Source organism: Lissotriton vulgaris, chromosome 5 (genome assembly GCF_964263255.1).
Source record: "Lissotriton vulgaris chromosome 5, aLisVul1.2, whole genome shotgun sequence".
In the NCBI taxonomy this organism is placed as follows: domain Eukaryota; kingdom Metazoa; phylum Chordata; class Amphibia; order Caudata; family Salamandridae; genus Lissotriton; species Lissotriton vulgaris.
In genome coordinates this window covers 275,557,277-275,570,365 of record NC_141693.1, presented here as the reverse complement: position 1 = coordinate 275,570,365, position 13,089 = coordinate 275,557,277, and the positions used below count along the sequence as shown (strand labels likewise).

At 44.7% G+C, this 13,089-nt stretch overlaps 1 protein-coding gene across 1 annotated transcript in view; it reads right to left on the bottom strand.

Moving 5' to 3' along the window:
• The window catches only part of LOC147710685 (solute carrier family 2, facilitated glucose transporter member 5-like), a 124,078-nt gene that overhangs the window by 62,363 nt on the left and 48,626 nt on the right, over window positions 1–13,089 (bottom strand). The window contains exons 5-6 of the mRNA XM_086921400.1: window positions 6,320–6,445; window positions 864–1,051 (exon numbers count right to left, since the gene is read on the bottom strand). Coding sequence (XP_086777526.1) covers window positions 864–1,051; window positions 6,320–6,445 — 314 coding nt within the window. The remainder of the gene's footprint in view (window positions 1–863; window positions 1,052–6,319; window positions 6,446–13,089) is intronic.

Here is a 13,089-nt window from a genome sequence, read left to right as displayed (position 1 = left end):
TCAGGGTTTGTAAGTTTTGGGCACTTCACATCGACCAGATGATTTCTTTCAAACTTAAGCTTTAGAGCGGGAGATAATGCTAACACCTGTCTGATGTGACAACCAAGTGTAAGTGTTCAGGTGAATGTTTTTTAAAGAGTCAACTCTGGTGTTGAAGAGTTACACAAATAGTTCCAGGGAGTTCATATCTATGTTTTTGTAATATCCAACTCTCAGTCCTTCATGGAGTCCAACGCTGTTTTAGCATCCACAGCACTCGAGAGAGAAAGAATGGAATAATCTGTTTGTGAGGGTGGGGGAGAAAGTCTATTTTTGTGAGTTTAGGTACTTTTTTTTGGTGTTGAGATCTATCTTCTGTGGATGATCCCTCTGGATTTGATCAAGTGAGAGCTTCAGAATTACAGCCAAGGAGTATTCGAAATTTAGAAAGCGATGGACAAAGATGAGGAAGCGGTGTTGGACCAGATGTGAGGAGTAGCACAGGAGCGAAGATCAGGGGCAGTTCTCAGTTCTATATCCTCGTTTGTGGGGTAAACGATTAGGATTCCTGATATTTGCTATGATGGTGCCATTGTCTATGTGTCTGGGATGAAGGGTTAGGGTTTGAAGGCCAAATTCTCCATATGAATGATGGTGTCAGTATCTTGTCTCTGAGGTAGAGGGTTAGGAATTGAGGACCTGGTCTTTCATAAAAGGACTTGCAGTGTTGTCTTTGGTGGGAGATTGGTGGTTAGGAGTTTAGGATCTCACCTGACGGGTGGAGGTTTAGTATTTGAGGCTTCTGATCCAGCCATAGGATGTGTCATGGATTTTTCCTATGAGGATGAGGATTAAGATTAAAAAGTAATCTTGGTGTCACTTACAGCGTTGATCCCAGACAACTGTTGTCCCATGTTCATGACGACGATGGAGATGAGCTGCCAGCGCAGGGCACGGAAACTGCACAGGTTGAGCACAGACAGATGCCCCTCTGCCTTCTCAGACTCATCCTCCAGGTACATCTCCCGGATCTCGTTGTCTACATTTTCGCAACCTCGCAACCGCTTCAGTGCTGCACCCCATGGTAGGGATAAAGGAAAATAATCAGAACACACCCAGTGATAGCTATCAGGCAGAGAAATCATCTATAATTCAAGAAAGTAGAACATGTGGAAGCCTTTGGAAGCACCTCTGATCTCAGATTACCCTTGAGGCATCAAACATAATATTTTCACTCTACACGCCCCGCACATCCATGTGAAACTCTCAAAGAAAGCATAACGAGTATCATTAAAAGAGCTCTGATTTGGTGACAAGGGTAACTGTTGACACTCTATATAACACCATGAATACATAAAACAGTAGTTCGACCAGTAGTTCCTTGTGAAGGCACACCTCTCAAGTCTGTGGCACCTGGAATGAGAGAGCTTGGGGCATGGATGAGATAGTCATTTCTGGCTCAGAAGAGCTGGTCGCACCTGGATTGGATGAGTTACTCACACCTGGCGTGAGACATCTTGAGATCTGGATGAGGCTACTCACACCTGACACACAGCAGCTTTAGGGCTCTGGATTGGATGAGATACTCACACCAGGCATGGGAGAGCTTGGGGCATGGGCGAGGTACTCATACTTGGCCCAGCAGAGCTTGAGGCCTCTGAATTGGATGAGATAATCACACCTGGCTTGAGAGAGCTTGAGATCTGGATCAGGCTAGTCACACCTGATCAAGAGCAGCTTTAGGCCTCTGGGATGAAATAGCTACTCTCACCTGACACAAGGCAGCTTGAAGTTTCTGGAGAGTAAGAGATACACCTGGTATGGGAGAGCTTGAGGCTTTTTACACTGAGTGAGCTACTCACACCTGCCATGGGGTTGCTTAAGGCCTGTATGAGATATTCACACCAGATATGGGTTAGCCTGAGGCTTCTGGACTGGATGAGATACTCACTTATGGCATAGGAGCACTTAGGGCCTTTTGACTGGGTCAGATGCCCGCAAATGACAAGAAGCATCTAGAAACCTCTAGACTGGCTACTCACATCTGACATGGGACCTTCTATGAGCTATGGATTGAGTAAGCTACATACACCTGACTTGAGGCCTCTTCTGGTCCTAGGATAGATCAGACAGTTGCACCTAACACGGAGCAGCTAAATGCCTCTGGACCTGAGCTCCTCAAGTGCTTTATGGTCTCTAGCCTAGATAACTTACTTAAAAGTGACATGAGAGAGCTTGAGGCATGCATGGCCATTCCTGCTACCATCACTGACTCAGGGGCGTTATTCACCAAGCCACAGGAAATTGCAGACGCGTTCTCATCCTACTATAGGGCCCTCTACTCTCTGGAAATTGTCCAAGGAGCAGAACAGATGTATGCCTTTTTGGATGGTATTCACTTACCGTGCCTCTCAGGCGAAGGTAGGCAACTGCTTCCGGGGGAGATCACTAGAGAGGAGATTGAGCAGGCCATCACTGATCTACCCTATCATAAAGCCCCGGGCGTAGACAGTTTCCAGCAGAGTCCTACAAATAGACAAAATCCAAGATGGTGGATTTTCTCTATGAGGCCTTAGCTGAGGCTGATCCCACGGGGTCCTTGGGTTTAGTTTCAAACAGGGAGCTGATTTTGTTCCTTCCCAAACCAGGAAAAGACCCTACGCCAATTAGACCAGATCATAGGTATTCTGATGTCTTGAGGTCTCTCAACATTATATTTATATGCAGACACAATTTACTCACCATATCAGCCTCACCTTCCTCCATTCCAACGGTGTTGGATATCAATGACACTTTTGCTGCAATATCCGGCTACAAGGTGAACTGGGGAAAGAGCGAAGCCCTGCTGCTATCATGAATCACCACATGTGTCGCCATCACCGGTTATCCATTCCAGTCCTTGGAATCACGGATGTGTTGGGCATGGTTCCCTAACTAATACGCATCTCAATCCTTCTTCAGATAGACAAGACCATTCATCTGGGGCTGAGCAAGACCTCGCCTGGCAATCCGGAAGCTTATCACCCATAGAGCAGCAGGAGGACTGGGCCTGTCCTCTGTGGAGCATTATTGTCTAGCTGTACACTTGGCACAAATGGTGTACATGCACCCTCGGCTCCAAGACTGCCCGTTATGGGTTGCAATTGAACACGGACTCCAAGAGGCCTTGTTGGGACTACAGGTCTTCCATCATCCTGGCCCAGTTGCTGGATCCCCTAACCCTATGCTCAAAGCTATGCACGCCACCTGTATACGGGCTCACAAGCTCTTTTTGGTTGACGAACATCTCCATGACAAGCTTCCCCTCTGGAGCAATACTGGTGTTCGCTTAGAGGGGGCCCCTGGAAAACAGCTAGGATTTTAACCCTCACTCACCTGATTTTTAGTAGCGAACCCAAGTCCTTTGAGATGCTACAAGATGAGTTTGGCCCTCTGCATACTCAACAATGGTGCTACATATAATTACATCATTGTCTGCTGAGCAAACTGGGATCTGAACACTGGAACATCCCATATTCCCTGTTGCTCTTTTACCTTAACACTTGGGGTCAGTTTCAAGGTTTGATTACGGGTTCTACAATCTTATGATTCACCACCTCTACTCCCAGTTGCAACATTTTAGCCTCAGGATGACCTGCCAGGCAAGCCTGCAGGTGGAATATGATGAGGAGGAATTGGTAGAAATCTTGGAAGCCCTAGAATGGGGTGAGCGGGAAACACAGATGAGGTTCAGTCTATTTAAGATTCTTCAGGCTGGCACTGGACCCCAGAACGGCTTCAGGTTGCAGGGTTGCTTCCTCACTCAGCCTGCGGTGATGTGATCACATGCCCTGTGACTTAGCTCCTATTTTACTGGATTGTCCTGCCAGTCATCCCTTCTGGAAATCAGCTGGGTCTACGCTCTGAGAGACCATAGATTTGCCTTCGCCCTTTCCAGACCCCAAATTTTCCTCCATTGCTTATCTGGCCTTTCCGAGCTCACCCGCTCTGCCAATCGTCTGCTCGTCACTGATCTTGCAGCTGGCAAGGTCTGTATTCTATGACATTGGCATTCTCCACAACTTCCCTCACATGAGGAATGGCTCGCGGAAATGTACAAGCCCGGGTCCTATGAAAGGGTAATTTACAACTTAATGGATAAAGCAGATATTTTTCTTCTCACGTTGTCTTCCTTTCTGCAGGATGGCCCCATCCCACCAACTCACCATGACTCTTGATTATGTTTCATCATTGTCCTTGCACGTGGAGAAGTGTGGCTCAATGATTAGAGCGGCAGACCCTGATGCAGAGGTCTAGCCCGAGACCAGGGTTCAATTCCTCGACTTGGTGAGTCTTGGGCTCAAAATTCCACGGACCTGATAATTCTCGCCTCAGTGCCTATTCCAATCATGGAGTCCCACTCTGCAACTCTGGGCAATAGCTTGCTTAATCTCCACAACAGCCCCCACAACGCTAAGGATGCCTGGCCTCCACCTTGGGGGTGCCCAGGAGTGGACGCCTCACAGGGAAAGCCAGGATGGGTTCTACAGCAGTATTCGTACAAGCGCCTTGAGACCCTTGTGGGTGAGTAGTGCGCTATACAAGTATCAATTTACATTACATTTACATTTACATTCCACACCCAGCATTACTATACTTGGGCTCCGTCTGAATGATCCATTTCCCTGTCCTCTTTACCCTGCTTTGTAGTTCAGTTGAGCCTTTCCTCTCTTCTTTTTCCTCCTGTCCTTTCTCTTTTCTTTTCTTCTTTCCATCAGTAGGTTATGTTCTTAGTCCTTTCCATGTTTTCACTTTATTTACATTTTAGTAATGTATGATGGACTTGCATTTCATTAAATTTGCTTATATTTCTTTTTTGGTACCTAATTTATGCCAATAAAATAATTGGTAAACAAAAATAAAATGTTGTACTTTAGTGTACAACACCCAAAAAAAACACAAGTCAGCAGATCTCTGCTAAAAGACCCATTGAGCAGCCAGGCTGTGGAAGTAGAAATTAAAGGGCATAGCCACTATTCAAGTTGGGTCCAGGCAAGAGTGGGATGCCCACCGAAGATACGCAGAAAATGATGCAAGACCTAACACATGCATAGACATGGGAGCTAAGCAGGCCTAGAGTTAACCTGGTGTTCTAAACGGCCTCCTAAAAAGCAATGAGGTTCATCGCCTGCACAGACGCACAATATATCTGTGTAATCAACATCTTGAAGTTCAAGATTTAGGCTGGGGCTATTCAGTATTTTACCTTTCTAGAATTGAATAAATTAAAGCCAAAATACTTAGTGCCAAACGTTTCCTGCCATTACAAATGTATACTGGTTGGAGGGAATCTCATGTCTGAACGAAATCTGTAATATTCAATAAACATTCTAGTAGTGCAGTGGAAAGAAACCGCCCAGCTGCTGTAAGATGTAGTGGATGGATTTGTTGCTGTGAATAGGGATGCTCGACATTGAAAACAAATCCTACAGAAAGGGCATATTCACAAAGGTAAGTTTATCCATGAGTAATTCTACATGTGTAAGTTTACTCTTACACTTTGTAGAAATATACTTATTTTGGCTATTCAACATTTCCAAGTGTAAATTTACTACAAAGCAAGGCGCTATTATAAAATAATACTTTTTTATGTATATAGATGATTTTTAACATCAAATTAAATGTATATGCATTTTCAAAAAGTTGAAATAAATAATTTGATTTTAACATCATATCATATTGAGTTTTATTTTAAGTCCCTGCCCCCATTATTTTCCAAAGGAGGCTGTTGCAGTACCAGTGGTTGCCTACTGTTTTGAGTCATATTGGCTGTAGCAACTTTAGCAGTGCAGTTTGTGAATAGCAATGGGCTTACCATTTTGTGGGTGCCTGTTCCTCACTAAACCCCTTCTTAACCCTCCACAACCCCCTTCTATTTAGTAGTAAGTATTGCCCATTTTGAAGCCACTTCCCCTGGCCCCTCCCTTTCCTAATTAGTAAACTTACATGTGTGAAGATGTCTGCAAAGAAATGATAAGAGAGATGGAGGTGGAGATTTACACTTGTGTGCTTATGAAATGCACTTTGCAGTAAGTCGTATTACTGTAGTACTACAATATGTCATTTTTAAAAAAGACTCACAATATTTGAAGTATTTGTCAAAACTTTGCAACTTTGTCAGGGTTGTGAAGTTTTAGAAATAAAATTATGAGATATATTTTAGCATCTATACAATAGGCAATAGTATAAAAAGAAATAATAATAAAGGATTCAAACAGTTTTCTAGCATGAGAGAGTTATTGAGTGATGGACAGCATGTCTGAGAAATGGATTGAAGCGCATGCCTTTGGTGCAAGCATACCTTTCTTTGCCCTCTCTCCATTGTGCTTCTGGATTAGTGTGTAGCGGGGACTCTCAGGAAACAACGGGAGTATGAGAAGCTCTAGTACTGCAGGGATCCCTGTTAGTGCCAATAAAATTGGCCATCCTGGGTGCAAAAGAAATAACCATTATGATCATGATTGTTAACATCATCTTCATCATCACCACCATGATCATTGTTGAAAAAACAAGCTTATCCACATCACCGGGGAGAACAGACAAGACCATTGATATAATCATCATTATCTCTCAAATCATTGGAGAGAACCAAAAAAAATCGTCATCATCATCATCATCAATCCATCAAAAATACAAACTTGCTCTACTCCCAGGGATAGCAGAGGAGCATCATTATCATCATCATTATCTTCATCAATTCATTGAAAAAATAAGTGCACCCATATCATCAGGGCACCAGCCAGGAGAAACATAATTTTCATTGTTAAACTATATAAAAAATACAAAATACTCTCCTCCCTTGGGGGACAACAAAGAAGACTATCATGAGGATCATTGGTGCTTCAAAAATACAACTTTAATCCCATTCTAGGGATAATTCACAGAGCCATCATCATTGATCCCAATGATACAAACTGGACTCCACCCTGAGAGCCATCAGATAGGGCAGTATTCACCATTGAACCGTCAAAAATACACTGTCATCTCCACCCTGATGTACTATAGAGATAACACTCATCATTGGTCCATTTTATCAAAAATACAACCCCCTCACCCACCAGTGAACCATAAATATTATAATCATTGCCAATACATTGAAAATACAAATTCACCATCACAAGACATTGCAGCCGACCATCATCTCCTCTGCCAATTCTACATATCCATTTGTCTTGCTGCCATGTGTCACTGGATGGCTCTGCGAGCTCTCATGTTCAACCCATCCAACGCAGCAACCATAGCCTTTTCTTCTTCATTGGTACCTATCTTTCCACTTAGCACAATCTGCTTCCCCTAATGCCTTGGCTTTCATCCCCTTTTTTAGGCACCTTGGAGGTCTATGCACTTCCTCTAGGTGAATGTAATCTTTCACTATTGTGATTACAACTGCGGAGCAGTATCAGGCATTTGGCATACAAAAGATCCAACCATGAATCCTTTTTCACACAGCCTAAGCATTGGTACTTCTGCTATTGCATAGCAAATTGGATTACTGTGGTGCCCTGCTAGTGATCCTAGATTATTGTAGTACCCTGCAAGTGATACTAGATTACTGTACTAGTCTGCTAGTGATCCTCCATTAGCATTCTTTCTAGCTACTAGACAAGGTTCTAGCTACCAGACAACCTTGTCTAGTAGCTAGAAAGAACCAGAACTTTTTATACAGTCCCCCTTGACACACTCCTACCTCACCCTAATTTCTTCAAGAGGGCTAGTGCTCGGCAAAAATCACATTACCAGTTCCTGATACCAAAATTTAACCCTGTCATTGGGACATCCCTCAACTACCTTCCTGATGATCTTACCAATAACACTCCCACTCATGACCTACTATTTGCCAGCCGAACCCTTCGGTCTCAGTCAAACCACCATTCACTGCGTCCAGGTTCCAGATCTTCTACTTTGTATGGCTCTCCACTGTTACTCGCTGCCACCAGTCATCTGGACCAGTCCCTCAACCCAACAGTTAAATTAAGGCTAATAGAAAGCAAAGAGTGACTTACAACATACCTTAGTCGGTGTAAATATGGAGATCCATGCTTGTGCTTTTGTTTACCTATATTTATGTATTAAGAGGATTGATTTTGCTGTTAGTTGGTTCCTCCACAGCAACTATAAGAAGGCATTAATCAATCACTCACTTTCGGTCTATTTTCAGAGCACCAGTCAGACTATTTCGGGTTGTATCCTTACCGTCAGGTTGTGCAGAATTTCTGTTTGAAATGTTACTACCTGCTAAATAAATAAAGAGCCTGTTGGCACAGGATGAGCAGGTCTAAGGTCCAAAGTTTATTTGATTATCTTGTCTAAATAAAAAGCTGCACGTAGAGTCTGGAGCAATACTGTTGATTTGGGGCGGTATGAATAGCGGCAGGTGAAAGGATCGATAGGTGGATGGGCAGAAATTCACAATAACAATACACAGAGTACATTATTTATATGAATTTTTACAGGATATAAAAATGCTGGCCTGGCAGTTCAGACTCGACTGTTCCCTTTGGGCGACGGGTCAAGACTGCCTTGCATATGGCTGGGTCCAAACTGGAATGGCATGGTGAGCAAAAGAACGATGGATTTAGGCCCAGATCTCTTTTCTGGGGTGAATCTATGACATTATTCTACATTCTGCCCATCAATAGTTCTTTTTGCATGTCGCTAACTCATCAACAGCAGCACTAAGCTTCTGTTTACACGTCTCCGCACTAACGTTAAAAAGATGTCAAACAAGCAGGTAAGCGTTTATTTAAAGGCTAATTTAAGTTAAAGAAAGTAAGCAACTTGGGTATCCTGCACCGCTTAACTTAGAAATAGTTTCATTTCTAAAGACATCTTGAAGCAAAAGTGTAATAGTATGCTAAAGTCTGTTCAATTTTCAAAAAGTATTTCATTCACATGTAGAACTGTTTCACCTTAGTACATCGGATTATATCAGTGCGCTGTGAAGTATTTTTTTAAAAGTGATAGTTTTCAAACACGAAATTTAAAATGTTTTATTCTTCACCCCACCCTGACAACAATGCCAATAGTGCACTAAGAGGCAAGTCAGTTTTTATGTGCTGTCTTTCGGTGGGGTAGATTTCTATTATACATGAACAGCATTATAGTTTATTAAATCAAACACAGATGGCATTTTATACAGCACACATCCTCAAGTCATGTATTTCAAGGTCCTCATACGTGATGATGAAGAAAAATTAGGGAATGTGAAATAAAACAATTCACTAGGATCACACAATTCGGTTTAAATGGCGAAGCCGAGATTATTCCCAAGATTCTGGTTTCACAGTGTGCAACTCAGACACTTGGGAGTAGATTTACAAATATTTTGCACTGGGTTAGCATCACAAAAGTGACGCTCACAAACGTGACGCTAAACAGCACAAAATGTTTTTTTCCAAATTTACTTTCCAGCACAAAACTTGTTTTGCACTTGAAAGTACCCTGAAAGTAACGCAAAGCCGCGTGAAGCAATGCTTGCGTTACATAGCGCTAAGGGGGCATTACATAGGTGATACATGGGCATTTCCATGCTATCACCCATGTCTTTTGACGCAAAACCCTATCTTCAAGCAATAGTAGGCAGGGTTTAGCACCAAAAGTTAATGCCATTTGAAAGGAGGCGTTAGGAGAAGAAATGTTTTTATTTCTCCTTTCTTTTCTGACTTTGTATGTGTGCTGCACTGTGCAGCACACATACAAAGTAGGAAAAGTTTAAAAGTGTGTCTAAGCATAGTATTTTCTACAGGAAGGGTACCCTTTCAATACAAACCTATGGCACACACCCTTGCACCATGGCGCAAAGGGGTAGGCCTGGCGCACAGGCACTGTAGTCTGCACCAGCGCTAGTGAGAGGGTAAGGAGACAGCCATATCTCTGTAGATATGGCGCTCTCCTCCTTCCTCCCTGTCACGCAAACCAGTGCAGACTTTTTGGTTGTTGAGCTGCGTAGCATGACTTTTTTTGAAAATCTGGGCCTAGATGTATATGCTTCGCTTCCCCTACACCCACCTTACTGCTAACCTTCCTGCCTTACCCCAACCCCTTGCTGGCATCAGTGCAGCCCTCGGTCACATCACAGACCAACGGTATGGCCCTTGGGAAAATGTTTGTGAGTATCCATGACCTAGAGGGACCACCCTCAGGGGCCAAAAGTACGCGCGAGCAGTCGCAGAAGCTTCAGCCCTGTGGAACTATGAAACTTGCACAGTACTGCAATACTGTAGAGGAGAAGCTTTTGTTTCATTATCATGAGAGTACCATTTTATGGTTGAAAAAAAGTAAGCAAAAATTATAAAACTGTGGGTTTAATGTCCGTAGGGAGATCAGCATCCACATCGAGGGGGGGGGGGTGGCCGCCCACATGAATTGGATGCATGTTGAAGGCCGCTGTCAGCGGGGGGGGGTCGCTGTTCATGACATGCTAGGGGTGCAGTCAACCCCCTGCTGCACACAGCCGTACGATGCATGGTGTGGCAGCAGGGCAGTTGACTGAAAATGATGAAAACACCCTGGAAATTCAATGAAAAAAACAAAGGTTAGAGAGATGTTGTACTTAGGTATTTTTATAAGATTTGCTCTTGTGTTGAAAAAAAGGAACAGAAATTCACTGAAAAAAAAGATTTCTGATGTTATAGTCAGGTATGGTAATAAAATCTTAGCTTGTGTAACAAAAAAACCACTAGAAATTCCCTGTAAACAAAAGGTTTATGTGAAGTTGTAGATAGGTGTTGAAATTAACTAATAACTAATATAGAAAAACTAAAATAAATAGAAATTCTCCAGTTAACTAAAACTTACACCCCTGCCTTGCACTGTTTATGACCTCACATATTGAATCACTCTTGAGATGTGAAATTACATCAATGATAACATCATAGATGACGTCATCAATGAGGAAAGGGTTTATTACATGTAACATTGCTGCAGGGCTGTGATTGACATACGTGATCCGAGACAGGTGCTAATGTCTGTCATAGACAAGAGGGGAATTAGGGTATAATCAAGAAGTGGATAGATACAGTAGACAGCCTGACACTGCAGGTGAAGAGAAATTAATAAATAAATGTGCTTCAGAAATCTAGGAGCTTGCTCCATGTTTCTGTCAGGCACTTTTACCTTTTTTAAATATGAAACATTATTAGTGGTACCATCTGACAAGGTAATTTAAAACTTATCTGAAGAGTTGATGTAAAAGTGAAACCCATTCATCATAATTAAGGCTCCCAGTTTTCCCTTTTTACTGATTTTTACAGAAAAACACAGAGAGAAATCATTATGTTTTCTGTCTGTATTCATTTTTAAAAGTGGAAAAATACAGGAGGAGGAGCCTAGCCCGCGACCATGATGGCCGCCTGATCCCTCGGCTCCGCCGACCCTCTCGTTCTTCTCCCCAAACGCCGCTGATCCTGCACATTATCCTGCCCACTTGTCGGCGTCCTGGAACCGTGAGGCGCTCCTGAGTCCAGCGGTGTGCTCCCCGGCTCGATCCTGGTGGCAGAGACGGCGAGTTGTCCCGGTCTTTGTCTCAGTGTTGCAGTGCTGAGGCCAGGTCTTTGTTCTCCGGAGGCTGCCGTCCCAAGTTGCAACAACGGCTGACATTGTAGCAGGACGGGGTCGGCTGACGGATAGCTATTGCCGCACTGTTTTCCCTGCTGCAGCGAGCCGCCCTGTCCTGCACGCCTTCACGCCCGACTCGTGTCACCGCCGTGGAAGATATACTCTACCCTTTCTTCAGCCTGTGGACGGCTCGGAGCATCTTCTTGTTTCCCAGCCCCGAGACGGGTGCAATTTTGATCTGGGCGCTCGGCATCTGGGACTCTCTACCCCCGGCGGCCATTTGGGGTGTTCATAGCGGATTGTGCTGCACTGACGCCGGGGGTCAAGCGAAGGGGACCGTCCTGCTACTGTGCCCCCTGGAGTGGCAGTGATTTGCGGACCGGCTACTGGTGGGCTCCTGAAGCGATGGCCGACGGCGACCAGTCTCGAGGGCTACGGTGTGATCCTGCGCCCAGGGTGCACGAGACGGCAGCGCCCTCTTATCCTGTGGCGTCCCTCAGACTTGCTGATATTATGTATGCCCTGAGCGATCTCCATGTAGCTGTGCGTGACATGGCCCTGGACCTGGAATGCCGACTGGATATCTCTGTTCATACAGAGCCCTCGGATGGCCATGTTGAATCCCAGGTGCTGTGCACCTCGCCACACCCTGTGTTTGTCTGCGACTACCAGCCTGCTCAGACGGACTTGAAGGTGCTGGATAAGAGAGATGTGGTTGCTGCCGCGCTACCCAGTATTGATGCAGGGACGTGTGGAGATCTTGGTCCTTGGCGGAGACTGGAGGTTTGTGTCCGGGGGCCTCGCCACACGACTGTTTCGGGGCTTCATCGCGGGTCCCACCGGCCCATCCTGGAGTTGCAACTACTGTTTTGGTCGGCTGCCCTTCAAGCATTGCGGTTGTGCGTTGCCCCTTCCTGGTTAGACGTTTACCGTTTGGCTCTGAGGTGGAATGACTTTGGTGGCTGGCATCGTGCTCTGCAGTGGACCTCACTTTTGCTTTCTCCGTCCAAGATGGCTGCTTTAGAACTGGACTCCGTCGGCATGCTGGATCGAAGGGGACAAGGTTGAGGATGTTTCTCCCTTTTGGCTGCATCCGGTTGTGTGCATTGCTGGGACTGTAATGGACAATTGTGGGATAAATGTTGGTCAGGTACCGGGTCGGGGTCCGGGGATGGGTGGCCGAGGGTAAAAATGCTGATTGTTTTGGTCATCTATATGGCCCTCCTCCGGTCTTATGTGATTTCTTTTCCTTCTTTCTCTTGCTCCTAAATTTCGGGTACTCTTGGGGCGACAGACACACTGCTAAGGGGGGGGTAGGCCGTAGCCTTTGCATGCGTGTAGGGTGGGGGGTATTCTTTCTTCGTTCGTTCAGTTACTATGGGCCTTATTTTTCTTCTTCTTCTTCTACTCTTTCTTCTCCTATTTCTTTGGGTCAAGGGGTGGATTGGCGCGATGTGGGTAGTGGCTGGGGTGTACCATAATGTTTGCTCGCCTTCTCTCCTGTGTTACTCGCCT